Below are 17,860 nucleotides of genomic sequence, written 5' to 3'. Positions count from 1 at the left end.
ATAAATGTGGGATATGGCATGTAATTGTTAAATGTATTTTTATATATAAGACATTTATTTGTTCTCGGTTACAAAAAATCATTTCATCTCAATAGTATGAGTTGATGTTAACACATATATTACACCAAGGCAAAATACTTCCCCAGCAAGGCATAATCAACATATATCAGCGTATAATTTTCCAAAGTACATCTATACATTATACTATCTTTATCTGGCATTTATTTATTTATTTGTTTGTTTATTTATTTATTTATTGCCAGTAGTGGGGCTTGAACTTAGGGGCCTCATGTTCTACCTTTGCTTTTTCACTTACAGCTGGTAGAATGTTTTATCACTAGAGCCACATCTCTACTACCTCCTATTTACTTTCATTCTTTAGTGCTACATGTAGTATTTTTTTAATTATCCTTAAGTAGTTGTACAAAGAAGGTGCTATATAGCAAAGCAATTTATGAATGCAATGCATCTTGAGCAGTGTCACTCCTTCAACAGTGTCACCCATCCCTCCCTTCATATAGTGTCTTTTATATATGTAAAAATAAAAAGCAGGGATATGTCTTTTAGACCTAAAGGGCATTGGGAACATCACAGTTGGTAAATTGGCAAACTACTCTTGTTTTTATAACATACTCAGCTCACTAAGTCTAAAGATAATAGGTTTTAGTTGAAGAGTATAAAAAGTTATTTGAGGGCTGGGGATATGGCCTAGTGGCAAGAGTGCTTGCCTTGTATACATGAGGCCCTGGGTTCGATTCCCCAGCACCACATATACAGAAAACGGCCAGAAGTGGCACTGTGGCTCAAGTGGCAGAGTGCTAGCCTTGAGCAAAAAGAAGCCAGGGACAGTGCTCAGGCCCTGAGTTCAAGGCCCAGGACTGGCCCCCCCCCCAAAAAAAAGTTATTTGAAATTTGATCTGTGTATCATGATACTGACATAAAACTCATCAAAAAACCCAACAACATAATTTATCTAAAGAAATACTTTGTCCTAAATATTGTGTCTGGGGACATATTTAATAATTGACTTCATTATCTTCAATATCACTAAAATCTGCAAACTAAGTCAGACAATACATACATACATACATACATGTATACATTCATACACACACCAAATTACAGTGATCCAGCATCACACTCAAAACTATGGCTTATTATAGCTAATACATACAAAATGAAAGCATAAAGATGTTTGAGTCAAAGTCCAGTAAAAACTAAGCACCAGTTTCAAGAGTCTTCTGCCAACAGAATCACACAAGACCCATCAAATTCCTGAAAAAACAAGTTGTGGTTTGTGAAATGTTTTCTACCAATTCTACCAATTTCTACCATTTTCTACCAATTCATCAGCAATACAGTGCCCAGGGCTTTTACTGGACACTAGTCATATAAGCACTTTCCACCTAACATACTACCCAAATTCCAAACTCCCAGAAGGAAAGTAGGTATTTAATCTAAACCTGATTGTTTAAAAAATTAAGTAACAGTAGCTGGGTGCTACTAGCTCACACCTGTAATGCTAGCTACTCAGGAGGTTGAGATCTGAAGATCACCACTCAAAGTCAGCCCAGGCAGGAAAGTCCATGAGACTCCTATCTCCAATTAACCACCAGAAAGCCAGAAGTAGTGCTGTGGCTCAAAGTGGTAGCTTTGAGCAAAAGAGCTCAGGGACAGTGACCAGGCTCTGAGTTTAAGCAGGCCTTCCCACAGATAGTAGTGTCAGGTCTGTTATTTAATCCTTTTTTTTCTACAAGTATAAAATGAAAAGGCAAAACCTCTCTCCAATCTTTCTCTTTTTAGGTTGTCAATCAAGTTAAACTGTCTCTCAAAAAGATATTTCAAAAAAGATACACAGTTGTTTCACAAAAATCATTGGAATTAACCTAGTAATATTCTATTTCATACTCCTATGTAACTTTTCTTAATTGGTGAAATTTAGAGCTACTTAAGCCATGCTTCTAGTCTTTTTAAATTTCCCTTTGTTTGTATTGACAGAAAGGGTTTTTTTTGCTTGAGCTGACCTCACATCAAGATCCATCCTATTTCTGTCTCCCAAGTAGCTGGGAATCCAAGTGTAATCCAATGTATCCAGTCTACCTAAGCAAATCATGTTTAAGAAAAGATTTCAAGAAATGGACATGTTGAGTCAAAAGAGCATATTATCAATATGATTAGAAGTATCCAAGATACCTTCCAAAATAGGCCTTCACAAGTTCATCCTTCAACAGATCAAGAAACACTAGTTTTTCCTGTATCTATAAAAAAACAATGGCTATTCTGTTCCTAAATTTTGTGTAGTTATCAACTTTTGAATTTTACCAAATCAGGTAGGCCCTCCAGAAAAACTATTAACTGACATTTTTCTAACTATTGGAAGAGGCTATTTTCCCCCTGCATTCTTGCCATATGCCTATGCTTCCTTTTGTCCATTTTTTGGGGGGGAGGGGAGGGAGCGGTGAATCTTGAGACCTGGTCTCATGAGTAGATCTGGCTGGTCTTGAACTTCTGATCCTACTGGCTAAATCTACTTGGATCAACCTGGCCTGGCTACTATTGCCCATTGTTTCTAATGGAGTGTTCTTTTTATTGATATACTTAAACTACTCATGTGTTCTGGTAATAATAATTATATATGTTGAAAATATTTAATCTAAATATATCACTTGTCACGGTATCACTTTTTGTATTAAAGATGGTTTCAACTTGTATGAAGTCAAACCTAATTTTTATTATAACATTTGCGCTTTAGTACAAATCAGGAGAAAACCTACTCAATTCAGTTTGGCTTTGCCCTAAATGTTTCAGTCTTTTTATACTGGCATGCTACCTCCACCTAATAAAGTATCTGTTAATATAAGAAAAATTTAGAGATACATGATATATATATATATATGTATGTTTATAGTGTGTGTGTGTGCGTATGTGTGTGTGTGTGTGTGTGTGTGTGTCCCAGGGGGCACTATCCCTGAGCCTTTTTGCCCAAGATTGGCACCCTACAACTTCAGCCACAGCTCCACTCTGGCTTTTGGTGATTAAGGAGATGAGTCTCATGGAGTCTTCTACATGGTCTTGCTTTGAGCCATGATTCTCAGATTTCAGCTTCTTGAGTAGCTAGGAGTGCATCCCTGAGCCACCACTGCCGAGTCAATACAAGTTTTAAGGGATGGGGCCTCTAGAAAGTGACTAGGCTATGCAGGCTCTAAGGTCCTTATAGAAAATGCTCTAGTCAGCAGTAAGCTACTTTTGTTAGAGTGCCTTTCTCTAGCGTTTCTCCATGAGGATGCACCAGACCAAAGCAGTACCTTACCTTCCAGCCTCCAGAGTTTAGAAACAATTCTGTCTAAGCTATTGTCTTAATATAAAAAATAAATTAAGATAACGTCTTTCAACAGGCAATTGTTTACTGCCAGTCCTGGGGCTTGAACTCTGGACCCAGGCACTGCCCCTGAGCTACATGTGCTCAAGGCTAAAACTCTACCACTTGAACCATAGCACTACTTCTGGCCTTTTCAGTTAATGCAGCACTCAGGAATCGAACCCAGAGTTTCACATGTGTTAGGCAAGCACTCTACCACTAGGCCACATTCCCAGTCCAACATTCTTATATTTTAAAATGGAGTGAAGAAATCGACAATTCACCTACCATTCTATATTGCAAGGAGATGAATTTGACTAAGTGGCATTACTTTAATAAGTTGGAATCTTAGGTCGTAGCTAACTTTTAATTGGATAAGGTCACTGATAGGACTCAATACTTTGTCACCTTGATTTCTATAGTGAGATGATTTATGAGTTATATAAGAATTTAATTACTGTAACCCATCCTTTGTTGTCTTAATGTTTAACTTGCAAATAGTTCCACTGTATCTGTTACTTCTAAAAAATGTTTTTAATTCTTGTTTACTTAACATTTCTATTAAATGTTGTTCATCATTCTCACCTCTATTTGTTTAAAGGGCTCCCTCCACAGTCTTTATTCTTGTCATCAAGATTTTATCTTCAAACACATATAACATGGGCATTTTAAGTTAACATGTTGATTTATGTGCACAATTCATCTTGGTCCATCACTCCTTTTCCACTATTCCCCTACAACTATTTCAACCACATCCTATTGTTTCCTAGTTTCATTTTCATATGTGCATAGTGAGTTTTATGACTTAATTCACAAACCATTCATCTTTTCCATTTCTCTTCAAATCCTTCCTTTAGTTTCACCTCCCCTCCCCTTCCTGATATTCCTTTTAGCTGTTAATTGTTCAAAAGGATGACACCATGGAATCTCACTCCTGCCTATATCATACTGTTCGAACATACCAACACATACACACACGTACTTATGCACATAAGGTCCCATACGTGTTTACATATTTATATTTTAGGCCTAACATAACTATCCAATGTGTGTGTTTAAGCCCAATAGTGTTTGCTTAACCAAACTGGGTTTATCCACATTCAGTGTACAGATATTAAAAATCACTATGTCTTCTTGATGAAGAGGTCCTTTTATTAATATGAAGTGATCTTTGAGTCTTCTAGTTTTGATTTGAAATCTACTTTAACATAAGTATAGTGGCTCCTGCCTGCTTAGAAAATTTTCCAACTTTGTACTCTAAACTAGTCTTGTTTTTGGCAACTAGATATTGTTTTATGAACACCAAACTGGGTTGTGTTTTCTTTTTGGTCCAACTTGCCATTCTACATTTGATTAGAGAATGGAATCCACTGATATAAAGTGTTAAATAAAATGGAAAGGTTAGTTGCCTGAATTACTCTATTGTGTTATTTGCTGCATTCTCATTGGATGGGGTATTAGATGGATTGATGAGTCCACTTTCTCACCACTGGTATGGGGGGTGTATGGCAGCTCTAATAACTTCTCCAATTCAGAACCAATAAAATATTCACATTCAAGTATGATACTACTGGTAGCTTTATTTACACAACCAATCACACAATGTGCCGGGATTGAGTTTTTGCATAGGACTATTGGGGTCAGAAAGAAAGTACTGGAGTAAGGAGCATGAGGAGGAAATATGGTAAAAAGAGGAGTAAGATGAGTAAGTGAAGGTATCTACTTTGTTCAGTGCAGGTACACAATTCAGTTATGAAAAGGAGTTATGTTAGGAGCTGGATAGGAGTAGAATATAATAGTACTAGGGTTAGAAAAAGGAGGAAATGGGGTGGAGAGTAATAAATGAGATCAATGAAAAAAAAAACAAATAAAACAGTCCAAGAAAGTTTTCTGTCCTTGGTAGGGCTCAAGTCCATGGCCAGCTAAGTTCTATCTTCAAAATCTACTCTCCTTTAAAAGTCCTTTCTAACAAAGCCTGTTTCAACAGTAGGGGATTTTTTTTGTCTTTTCAAGATCCTTATTGCATAACAATGGGAAAGCATTTAACAGCAACAACTGTCAATTTAAAAACAGCCAACTTCATGTTATATACATCTTACTACAAGAAAAAGAAAGAATGCAAAGTATCTTCCTAGCAATTTTTCCAAGGCGTTATGTTTAGTTATGTATTAGTTACTTGTAAACAACTTTATTTTCTCATCTATTGTAAATGTCTTCAAGAGACCACATAACCAGTACCTATGCCATTCAAATGGGCTTAATTTACAACAAAACAAAATCCTTTGAAACGAAGCAAGCTTGGGAACCATTCTACATTAAACCCACTTGCTAGATTCCAATTCAGCATCTAATTAAGTTTGGAAACTGCCATTAAGGTCTAAGTAAAAAACAAACAGCACAAAGTTAACCAATCATCTTAGATCTATAAAAGAAGTAAAGTAAGATTTCAGGGTAAACCAGTCTCCAAAATTAGACATATCAAAAAGAGAATCACCACAGCAGAAACAATATGGACAACAGGTTAAAGTCTTGGGGGAGGTGATGGGGTTTTTATATTCCACTTTATTTTCTTAATCCTGTCCCTTTCTAAACTACACCATTTCCTTAATGTATGCTATTATTATTCTAAGATTACAAAGTACTCCTGTTTTATGAACAGGAAACGAAGAGTATAAATCACTTACTCAAAGTTACAGAGCCTAAACCAGATAAAACTGTTGCAATCCATATTTGGTGGATATAAATAGTATTCTCTAAAAATATTTTTTTAGGTTTAAGCATGGATTTTAGTGTAACAAGATTAAAGTACTGCTGGATGCTGGTGGCTCACACCTGTAATGCTAGCTACTCAGGAGGCTGAGATCAGAGGATCACAGTTCAAAGCCAGCCAGGGCAGACAAGTCTCTGTGACTCTAATCTCCAATTAACCACCAGAAAACAGGAAGTGTCATGGTGACTCAAGATGGCCCTGATTGGAAGAGCTAAGGAATAATGCCCAGGCCCAGAGTTCAAGCCCCATGACTTACAGAAAATTTTGTTTAAAAAGAGCTGGGAATATGGCCTAGTGGCAAGAGTACGCCTCACATACATGAAGCCCTGGGTTCGACTCCTCAGCACCACACATATAGAAAAGACCAGAAGTGGTGCTATGGCTCAAGTGGCAGAGTGCTAACCTTGAGCAAAAAGAAGTCAGGGACAGTGCTCAGGCCCTGAGTTCAAGGCCCAGGACTGGCCAAAAAAAAAAAAAGATTAAAGTACTGAGAAATGGAAAAGATGAATAAAAAGCTGTATCTGAACAGATATGAACAGAAAGAGACTAAAGAGCAAGGTCAAAAACAAAAAAAGAAGGATTTCCCCTATGTTTATTTGCATGAATTCTTTATACAAGACATTTCATTTTTATATGTTTATATATGCATATGATGGACCTTAATTAGATTCACTCTCCTGCCTTGAGGTTTAAATCTTGAATGTTTTCCAGTAAAGCAATATGGTATCTTGAATTACCATTCAAGAACCTTGCATACATATATAAGTAAAGTAGAATAAATTCTCTAGACAACCTGCTCATAATCATAGGAGGACCAGGATAGAAATTACTCTCTATCTGGCTCCAAAACTTTGCCATTTATTCATGCAGAGGTTCTTTGATTTGGGGAACCCTTGAAATCTAAGAGCCAAAAAACAGAATAACCATATAATTTGAAAGGGTTCACAGATCTCCCTTGAAGGCCATCAACTGCCCTTGGGAAATTTCCCTGATGCTTCTCAAAGTCTGTTCATAATACTTCCTAACTGCCAAATTTTCTACTGCAATTAAGCAGTGTTTAAAACATGGTGAGGAATCAAAAACCTCAATGAATGTCCTTTGTAGATAGATGGTAGAGATCATGGATGACAGGCTTCCTTCAAAGTCCTACCTGAATAGATAGCTATTCAAAAGCTACCTAACAACTCAAATGGCTTTTTCCCCACTTTGGTTCTTATACTCAGGGCCCAAGTGCTTTTTGCTCAAGGATTAACACTACCACTTGAGCTACAGCTCCAATTATTGCTTTTTAAATGGTTAACTGTAGAGTCTAAGATACTTTCCTGCCCAGGGTGTCTTTGAACTAGGATCATCAGATTATTGCCTGATGAATAGCTAGGATTACACAGGTATGAACCACCAGTACCTGGTTCAAGCAGCTTAAAAAATTATTTTAAATTGTTGTTATAAAGGTGATGTACAAAATGGTTACAGTTACATAAGTCAGGTAAAGAGTACATTTCTTTTTGGACAATGTCACCCTTTCCCTTGCTCTCTCCCAGTTTTTCCCTCCAACTCCCACCCACCAGTTGCATAGTTCATTTTCAACATAGTGTCTAGTGAGTATCAAAGCCGCATCTGTTCATCCTTTGACCCTCTATTTCTTTTTTTTCTTCTTCTTTTTTATTTTTTTTGACAGTCCTGGGGCTTGGAATCAGGGCCTGAAGCACTGACCCTAGCTTCTTTTTGTTCAAGGCTAGCACTCTGCCACTTGAGCTACAGCACCACGTCAGGCCTTTTCTATATATGTGGTGTTGAGGAATCGAACCCAGGGCTTCATGTATATGAGGCAAGCACTCTTGCCACTAGGCCATATTCCCAGCCCTTGACCCCCTATTTCAAACAACTTGTTAATGTAGGTTATGCCTAAAAAGATAGCTGTATGAAATGTAGATCAGCATACATCTCAAAGCCTCTGAGAAAACCATGGTCCATATTCAACATTCTAGGGAAATTTTTCAGAAAGCAACCACAACCAATCACAGAAAGAACATTTTACAAAATCAAACAAGGGTTCTGGTGTGATTTCAGGGAGATAATTGTTCATGCTGAAATTTTTAACTAATGCAAGAATATAAAATGCTGGTAAAGAATTAAGCTTCTTTTTGGAAGAGACTAATGATTTTGAACAATTAATTGTATGCTAGTTAATTTTACTAAGCTTTTAACTCAAACCTAATAAAAGGCTTTTTCCCCACATGGTATGAAAAGACAAAATTTAGGATGGGTAACATGTAATTTAAGATAAACTGGGCTAAAATACTTATCCCAGAAAGTAAGAATTCTATATTTTCAGTATTTAATGTGAACATAGTGAAGTCATTTTAAATATTTAAATTTCTAATGTTCAAAGGCCTAGCCTACCAAATAAAAGGAAAGCTTTCTAAGATGGGAAAAAGATGACTAATAGTACAAACACAGCTAAACAAAACTTCAGTCATTTAGTGTGTCAATTCAAGGACAAGGAATAACTGAATTCCAAAAGGAAAAGAGGAAGCCAGGAGCTGGTAGGTCACATCTACAAGCCTAGCTACTTGAGAGGCTGAAAACAGAAGAATCACAGATTGAGACCGGTCAGGGCAAAGTTTACTAGGTTACCTTTTGAGATAGGTTCTTGCTTTCTACACTGCACTTGATGCAGTGGTATGGGCCTGTCATCCTAAGCAAGACGGGAGGCTGAGATTAGAAGGACTACAGCTCCAAACCAAACCAGGGGGGAAATAATCTACAAGACTCCATCACAACAGGGGCAACTGTAATTCCAACAATAATGCAAAGCCAGAAACAGGCAGATCAGGATCTCAATAAGTGGCTGTATAAAAAGCAAGATCCTATCTTTAAAAGTAACTAGAAAAAAAATCAGGCTCAGCAGCAGAACCCTTCCTAGGCAGGCAGAGCCCTTAAATTCCAATCAAGTACTCCCTTTATCTTATAGGCCTTTCAATTAGAGGCGGTTATAAAATTGGGGACAGGTACAAGGGGAAACCAAGAAACTCAATTTGGGAAGCGACACAGACACATAGTTTTAAGAAAGCAAAGCTTGAATCCAATACTTAAAAGTTGCCTTAGGCATTTAAAATTTCCAGTAATTTATACAGCAAAAGGAGTCCTATTTTTTAACTTACATATGAAACTTTACAACTATGTAGCAAGACAGATACTAAACATACATCTGATTTCACTAGTATGGTTTCTGTTACAGATACCAACACTGGAAAGTGGCATTTTAGGAAATCTGAGTATATGTGGAATGGACTAAAGGAGAAGAAATGAGGCAAAAAGAGAACAGTTATTTCTTGTAAACCACCCTTCAAACACAAACTTTACTATTTAAGAGGTAACAGTTGCATAATAACTCGATTTTATTAACTACATCCAAACTAGAAGTTTAAAAACTGGACATTTTATCAAAACTAATATGCTAAGATAAGGTCTTCAAAGTATATGATTAATGCATTATAACTCAGTACATGCTACTTTTAAGTACAACCTGAATTCTTACATACACTAGACAGTGTACAAACAGTAGAGTACTGCTGCTCAAATGTGATGTAAATTACAACTGCTAAAAACATATTTATATAAAAGGTGTGAGACAAGCTCTTAGACCACTTGAAGAATTCACCTGATGACTAATTCTGTCTTACAGCATTAAGCTTGCTTGTAACCTCTGCCCAAGCATGGACATCAATGTCTATTAAATGCCAGGTACTATATTAAGTAGCAAAGATAATTAAGTCCCAGTCTTTTAGCCTTGGAGACTTTTAGTCTGAGGAAGACAGAAATCCAAATGTTTATCAATTTAAATGAGTGCTAAAGAACATACATTTTTAATGTATGAACAAAAATAATATCTTTCTAAATGTTAATATCTAGCTCTCATTTTTGTCCTTTCAAAACTTTTTCCAAAGTAAATGTCAAATGTTGAAGAAAAAAGGTAATCATATTTTTAAAATTCCAGAAAATTAACATGTAAATTTTTAGTGTACTATCTACATCTGGAGTTACTTTAAAAAGTTCACGTCCACTTCTCAAGTTAGTTAAAATAGAAATACATCTGGCTAAACACTCATAAAGGATAGACAAAAAATTCTAACCAGTAGTAGTAAAAACGCATTAAGGTTAGCTCAAATGCAAGGAATCAACAATATTTCCTATCATTAGCTATGACAAGTTAGATAACAAAATCATACAAGTGAATCTAACAAGTTAGTGCTTCATTATCCACAAGGATAAAAAACTATAATCAATAAGACAGACAATAATAAGTTTGGGTGAGGACATAGAGAAACTGTAATGCAGATACTTCTGGTGGGGATGATAATAACATGCACACACTTCCTTTAGCAGCCTGGCAGCTCTTTAATATGCTAAACACAAGTGTTATATGTCCTAGCAATTTCACTGCTTTCTGTGCACTCAAGAGAATTGAAAAGTACATCTACACAAATACTTGTACACCAATGTTCATAATAACATTATGCCTAATAACCAAAAATTAGAAAACTCACAAAACTAAAACATATAAAATGTAACTTAGTTGTACAAAAAAAAAATGAAGTTGTGTGAAGTCACAGTACAATATGAATGAAACTTGAAAACATTGTTAAGTGGAGTCAGTCACAAACACCTAATGCCAAGATTCCATTTATATAGCATTCCCAGACTAGGCAAATCTATAGACACCATGGATTATTGACTGCATGTGGCTGGAGGGAGGAGGGAAATAACTGCTAATGTACATAGGGTTTCTCTTTTGGATGATTAAATGTTTTAAAATTGATTGTGGTGATGAATGTACAACCCTGGTTATAGTAAAAAGTACTGAATTATACAGTTGAATGAACTTTTTAGAAGGTAATTATAACAGTAAAATCAGTAGCTTTTTAAAAACTCTATAAGCCACAATACTGAAAAAGCAATGAAAAATTTTACTTATTAGAATCTACAACACAAAATCTTTCTTATGCTGTAGTTTTCAAACCTACCTCCCTTTTTGTTTTCTAATATTTCAAACTCAAACTTTGAATACGAAACTCCTGAGGTTTTATTTAATATAAAGACAAGACCCTGGATATCCTTAAAATTATAATTACACAATCATTTCACAAAAGAAACATACATATGGGTAAAAAATATATAATTTTTTTTCTAAAAAGGCAGGGGAGCATCTCTTCTGTAAGCAGTGTATTCTCTCAGCTTCTATCATTTTCTTTCACAATGTTAAACTAAATGAAAGAAAACTGTAACTGTGTTTTATCTATTTTCTACTCAAGCAAAAGCAAGCCAGACTTTTCCCATCCCTTACCTAGTTCCAAACTGCTTTTTCTAGTCACCAAAGTACTCCTATAGTTGCCAAATGGAATTGATGCTTTCTCAATCTAACATTACCAGCTCTCCGGCTTATTATTTGAGTCCTGGTAACAATTCTTTTCTTGAAGCTCAGGCTTTCTGGACCTGGTTCTACTTCTTCCTCTTTGACCACACCTTCACAGGAACAATCATTTCCGTCTCAGTAGTTTTTGTTTTTATTTTTTTTCTTTTTATATATGTATTTTTTATTATCAAACTGAATTATAGAGAGGTTACAGTTTCATACATTATTGTTTTTTTAAATTACTAATGCTATTCAACCTAAAGCTGATCATACCAGATGCCTGTTAGAAACATATTCACTTAGATGTTTTCAACTGCCACCTACATGTTTATATGATGACATTCATCTCTTTAACTCTCTCCTGTCAGCAACCTCAGTTGTATCAAGTCCAACACCACACATCCACTTCTAACTTGAAACTGTCTCTCAACAATCTTGTTTCACCTCTCTACTTGTTTATCTTCCCAAATGGTACCTTCTAGCTTGAGTGATAATATACAAGCTAGAAATCTCAGTTATACTCTTACACTCCTCTGCCACTCACATATAGTGAGTTTCTCAGATTTCTTTCTTCCTCCTGACCTTTAAGATGGGGTCTTGCTGCTATGTAGCCCAAGCTGGCCTCAAACTTATAACCCTCTTGTCTCAGTCTCCCCAGTACTGGCATTAGAGGCTGTACCACTATACAGGATTAAAGATTTTTTCTAATCCTTACCAAATGTATTGTATACTTTATTCTCTAGTTCAGGTTATATCTCAGAAGCTTCCCAATGTCACCTCTATATTGCCATCATACTCAACTTTCTAAAACAAAATTGTCAAATAACTGTTTATCTAACTTAAAAACATTCTAGATAGCTCTAGAAACCCAAAGTAGTGATTTTCATCAGAAGCTGTCTAAATGAAATAAGGCTTATAGTGTTCTCAAAGAACGAGATGGGAAGGTGGGGAAGATGGGGTGGAGGGTACACTGCAGAAATAGTGGGCCAACATCTCTTCACTTTCCCTGTGACTAAGAGTTGTAGTGCAGAAGTGAACACAATCACAATTATGAATTAACAGAAAAATATAAACACAATATAAGGTCTTTCACAATCCCAATCCCCAGTATCAACTCCAGCATCCTTATCCTTATTGGCTCACTGGTCCTCAATACATAGTACAGGAATACCTTTCTACCAGGCCACTTTAGATATCTCTCTTAAGAGTAAATTCTAGCTTTACCAAGTTCTTATAGTCCAGCAGCCTCCAAAATGCCATATTTCATATTGTCATCATAATCATTTCTCTAAAACATGAAACTATCAGATGACTACAATAGGTATATAGCATATGTACCTTATCCATTAGAAGCAAGTACCTTATCAAAGACTGTCCTAATATACCTTGCCATTTCCTAAAGAGTAAAAGTTGAGATAGTAAAGATCTTCTATATTTTGGCACACATTAATTTACTTGACAATTTGTTCATATGCAAAAATAGCATGTTTTCAACAGGCAAGCAATAATCTGAATGTCATCATTTATACAAATCTTCCTACCTTCATTTTCTTTAGAGAAAGCACAACAAGCCAAGACAGAAAATTCATTGAATACAGTTACTGGCAGGTGGAAAATGCTCTATCCCCAATAGTAATAAAGAAATTCAAATATACTAAGATACCACTTTTCAAACATTAAAGATCAGAGCAATTATAATTATAGTATGAATACTCATGCATTACTGGTAGCTGTATAACAAAACAGATCTTTCCAAAATTTTATACTTATGTGTAACTGTCTATATCCTTTAGCCTAGTACTTCTACTTCTAGAGATATATGGCAATAATTAGTGTCAAGAGCAGAAAATAGAATGTCTAAAACAATCAGCCATAAGGAAATGGCTAAACTATAAAACTGTTATCTGGTTATATTTCAGAGCTACTTAAAATTACTTTTTTTAAAAAACAAAACAATTGTACTAAATGAAAATATCAAAAATCTAAGTTTAAAGAACATAAGAATATAAAAACATGTGTAGTTATGATCACATAGAATTATTAAAGTGAGTGTAGTGAGGCCTTAGGTGATATGACTACAGGACATCTGGAAATAATGGAAACAGTACTGTGCTTAGAATGAGATCAGCTTGAATACCACTCCAACCTAGTAAGTGTAAGCATTAATGATTATTGTTAATTGCTACTCTGTAATTTCCAATTATGAAATAACATTGCTTATAAGAGAACAGTTATAATTGCTAGATTATTTCTAAATGCTCAATCTTACAAAGTTAAGATAGCTAATCCACGCCAAAATTTAATAACAGAACAGTCAGAATCTATCAGCTAATCTTCTATTCTCTTTCCATGACAGAAAACATAGAGCCTATCCAGTTTTCCACACAGGGGAAAAAGCAGCACCAACTACAAGCAGACTTAATTATAGCTATTGCTAATCAAGCCTGGAAATAAAAAAAAGCAAGCACTAGAAAAGAATAGCTTTAGTCATCAAATCTCCAATGTAGAATCACCTAGCTAAATACGTATTACAGAAGAAAAAGGAAATTTATTTAGTCCTTGAAAAATGAAACTTCCAATAGGAATTCCTGATTCATCCAAAGCATGAAGTCTAAGGCTGCTTCCTCCATACAGAAGTTTGGAGGCTGGGCACCTGTCCTGATGGTCTGCATTACTAAACAATGCTCTTCTTAATGGAAGATGCCCAGGAATAGGAAGACTAGTTTGCAAACAAGAAACAGGCAGGGACCACAATACCTCTTCTTCCATAATCAATAAGCCTGAAAAACTACTAGTTTTAAGCACCCTAAATAATTCAAGGAGTTCCTTCTATTTTTGCTACAGTGTAGTAAATAAAGGGAAGGGAAAGCTTATGTTCAATTACTGTAAATGATACCATTCAAAAGATACTACCAAAAAAAAGAAAATATTACCAATAAATATTCTCAGTAGCAGGAAAGAAAAGTGTTCTTTATTTGTTTCAGATCAGAAAGTAAAATTTCAAAAGCATTAATACCAGGAGAAAACTTTAAAACTAAAGGATAATTTAGCCTTCACAACATATTTACAAAACCATATTCCTCTTCTATCAATCGTCTAGGAGGTGGACTTGCTAAGCTAAACAATACTATTACAATACTGTTTAAGACCAAGAGTCTATTTGTCAGGTTAACAAATTTAGCTCTAAACAAAATCCTTTTAAAAGTATTGAAAAGTCCCTTCACTTGTACCTTGAAAACGACTTCAACTTCGAAACAAAAACTATTCAATATTTGGTGCTGCCTCTTTTTTTAAGACACTGTGTATGTATCCTTTTATAACCCAATTTCAGAGGTAAGTGATTGCTTTAGAAAGTGTACCTTGTCCCGGAGCTAATGGTTCCCTTTGCTATTTCCAACTTCTGCCAAGGCTAAGGACCAACCACTTCCCAAAGTCCCACACTTCCTTTTCCATTCCCCAGACCTCCAGGGTTTCCAACGCCCCAGTCTTGCGCAATATCCGTAGGAGCAGAGCCGCAACCACCGCCTCCTAAGCCGGGAAACAGCCCTAGAGAGAACATTGTCCAGTAGAAAAATAAAAAGGGCGGGAGGGGGGTAATGTAGGAAGTCGGCTTCTGGTCCCACGCTTTTGGAACTGACTGCCTCTCAGTAATGAATCTAGACTAATTTTACCAGCAAGACTCCCCTCAAGCCCATCTAAGCGAGCAGTGGGAGGAAAGGTGGGGGGCAAAAGGGGGGGCTGGAAGGTTATCTCCCAGTTCAGTGCTTCACAGCCCATATCGTCGTCACCGCCCCACCAGGACTATTGTTCCCGGGTTCCCCACCCCCACCCCGGATAGGAAGTGATAGTCACATCCCCTCCGCCTTCAGCAATATCCCCCGGGGAGTCTGAAGTAAGCTTCCTACAGGATAACCACCCCCCCATCCACAATGACCCCCTCCACTACAAGTCACGCTGACTCCCCCAAGGCCCCCTCAAAACCTGAGTCTAAGGAGAGAATCAGCCAGACCTGGGGTAAACTGAAATCAGGTAAATCGCGAGTCTCTTCCCAGACACAATCCTTTTTTTTCCCCTCAAGCGTTGGACAAAATATCTGCGAGCTCAGAGACGGCTTTAAGTCCTACCTTGCCCACTCGGGGGGCCTGCGTGACTGAGCCAAGGGACCCCACGAATGAATGCCAACCTCCATACCCCAGGATCCACTGCCAGCCACAACCAGACACCCCGCCTCGACCCTGCTGGGAGGGGCAGGCTGGGTGGGCAAGCGTGGAAAGGCGAGGCCCCTGGCCTCGCGCCGCCTGCACCCCACTAGCCTCAAGACTACCCAGCCTGAGAAACAATAGGTGGTCCTGGGCGGAGGTGCCGGGTGCGAACTCCGCCCCGCGGCTGCTACCTTTGCGTCCCGGGTGGGCACCCGTCGGGGGGGGGGGCTCAGGGGGAGGCCGCAGAACCCGGGAAGAGAGATCAGAAAGGAGGCGATCTCCCCTCCAAGCCAGCTTCAGTAGCACCCGGCCTCCGAGTCCGGACGCGCCCCTCCGCCCCTCTCCTCACCGCCGCACACAAAGCGCTGGCAACACTCGCCGCCGGTGGGGGGGTGGGGGAGCTCCCGGGCTGGCGAGCACGGCGACAGCCCGGGGCGGGAGACTCACCATGAAGTCCCGGGCGAAGTTGTCCTCCCCATTGTGGTCCGGACTCTTCATGGCCTGGACCCTCTGGATGAATTTCCTCAGGATCTCCACTTGCTCCATCCTCCCGCGTCCCCCCGCCTGCGGCCGCCGGCACCCCCGCCGCCCGCCCGCCCTCCGCAGAGCCTGCTCCGTCTTCCCCAGCTCGCTGCTCGCAGCTCGCCCTCCCTCCCGACCCCCGCCAGCCACCGCCGCGCCGGCCTCCTCCCCACCGCCCCGGGCGGCGGCTGCGGCAGCACCCGCTCGGCTCCCGACACCACAACTTCCCCGAGCAGCAGCCGCTCTCCCACGGCGCTAGGCGAGCCTCGGCGGCTAGCGCCAACCCCAACCCCCAGCTCGCTCCATCCTCCTTCCCCGCCCTCCACCTCCGCCGTCCGAGACGCCGCCGCCGCCGCCTCAGGAACACGGCCCTCCGCTCGCCCTACCCCCCCCTTCCCGGTGCTTCCTTCCCCCCCCGCCCCCCGCCGGCAGCCGCAGCCCGGAGCCGCCTCTTCTCACCGGCGCGTACTCGCCACCACCCAGACGCGCGGCCCCGCTCCCCGAGCCCCGCCCCAGGCTCCACGCCGCGCCGATCCGCCCCCGCGCGTCCGCCCTGTGCCACGCCCCTAGTCCCGCCCCCTAGCCGTAGTCGGGTTCTGAGTGGCTCGAAGACGCTACGGCGGTCCGTTGGGTGACCGCATTAACTTCCGGGGCGTGTCCAACACTGCGTAAGGGCGGGGCGAAGCTCGGTATGGTGATTGTTGCTCGTCCTGAAGGAGAGATTGCGACTTGCAGCTGGAAAGATTGTAGTGGGTCAGTGTTTACTTGGTATCCGTGATCTCAAACAGGGCTATGGAGGCAAGAGCTGGTTCCCAGGGCGTTTTTGCGCCCCCGCTGTAGCCGAGAGTTGAGACTACAAGTCCCGACCTGCACGGAGAACTGGAGCGCCAGGGGCGGGGCGGAGGTGGGTCCCGGTGGGAGTGAGATATGCTGGGTACTGTAGTAGAGTCATCTCCTTGGTTTACTAAACGCTCAGTGCCAGGGGATGGCATTAAGGGTTTGGCAGTTTGGGGGATTGCTATGGGAGCCGAACGCTTCTCTGTTAAAGGACTTGGCAAGTCTATTTCATCCCTGAAGAAAACCAGTGTTTGTAGAGTCCAAAGGGCAACTTCAGAAGAGAATTGGGAGACTTTCCTCCATAGAATGGACTTTAAATCGTATCAGGAAATAATCCCATCGAATTGATCCTCTCATGAGGTGATTTGTTCAAGGTCCTCCAGCATATTCTTCACAAGTAAGAACTAGAGCTCGGGTCCTTTTGGTTTCACTTCATTACCACATTGCCTCTAAGGAACATAAACCATGATAATGTGTTGGACCTCAAGGATTTGATCCTTAGATCAAAATCAGAAATGTGTACTTCCACATTTGTCCTTCCAAATGTTTTCTTAAACGGTGGGTGTATACATCTAAAGAGACAGTTGATTCTGCATTTTTAGAAGCAGTGTTGGATAACTATTATCCCAACACTTATAAGGCCAAGACAGAATTTTTAGTTCAAGGACAGCCTGGGATACATAGTGAGACCATGCTTAAAAAAAAAAAGAAAGAAAGAAAAGAAAAATTTCACATAGATAACTAGTTTAATTTCT

The 17,860-nt window shown here is 39.3% G+C and overlaps 1 protein-coding gene across 2 annotated transcripts in view; it reads right to left on the bottom strand.

Annotated features, from left to right (window-relative positions):
* Positions 1–16,363, bottom strand: part of Ptpn12 (protein tyrosine phosphatase non-receptor type 12) — a 64,262-nt gene extending 47,899 nt beyond the window's left edge. Inside the window, exon 1 of one of the 2 annotated variants that reach the window (XM_048339880.1) lies at positions 16,194–16,363. In XM_048339880.1, coding sequence (XP_048195837.1) covers positions 16,194–16,292 — 99 coding nt within the window. In that variant the 5' untranslated portion in view covers positions 16,293–16,363. The remainder of the gene's footprint in view (positions 1–16,193) is intronic. The other variant, XM_048339879.1, reaches the window with a different exon arrangement.
* Between the last annotated feature and the right edge of the window lie 1,497 nt (positions 16,364–17,860).

Source organism: Perognathus longimembris, chromosome 2 (genome assembly GCF_023159225.1).
Source record: "Perognathus longimembris pacificus isolate PPM17 chromosome 2, ASM2315922v1, whole genome shotgun sequence".
In the NCBI taxonomy this organism is placed as follows: Eukaryota; Metazoa; Chordata; class Mammalia; order Rodentia; family Heteromyidae; genus Perognathus; species Perognathus longimembris.
The sequence above is the reverse complement of the archived record's forward strand: the minus strand, read 5'-3'. Positions and strand labels throughout refer to the sequence as shown.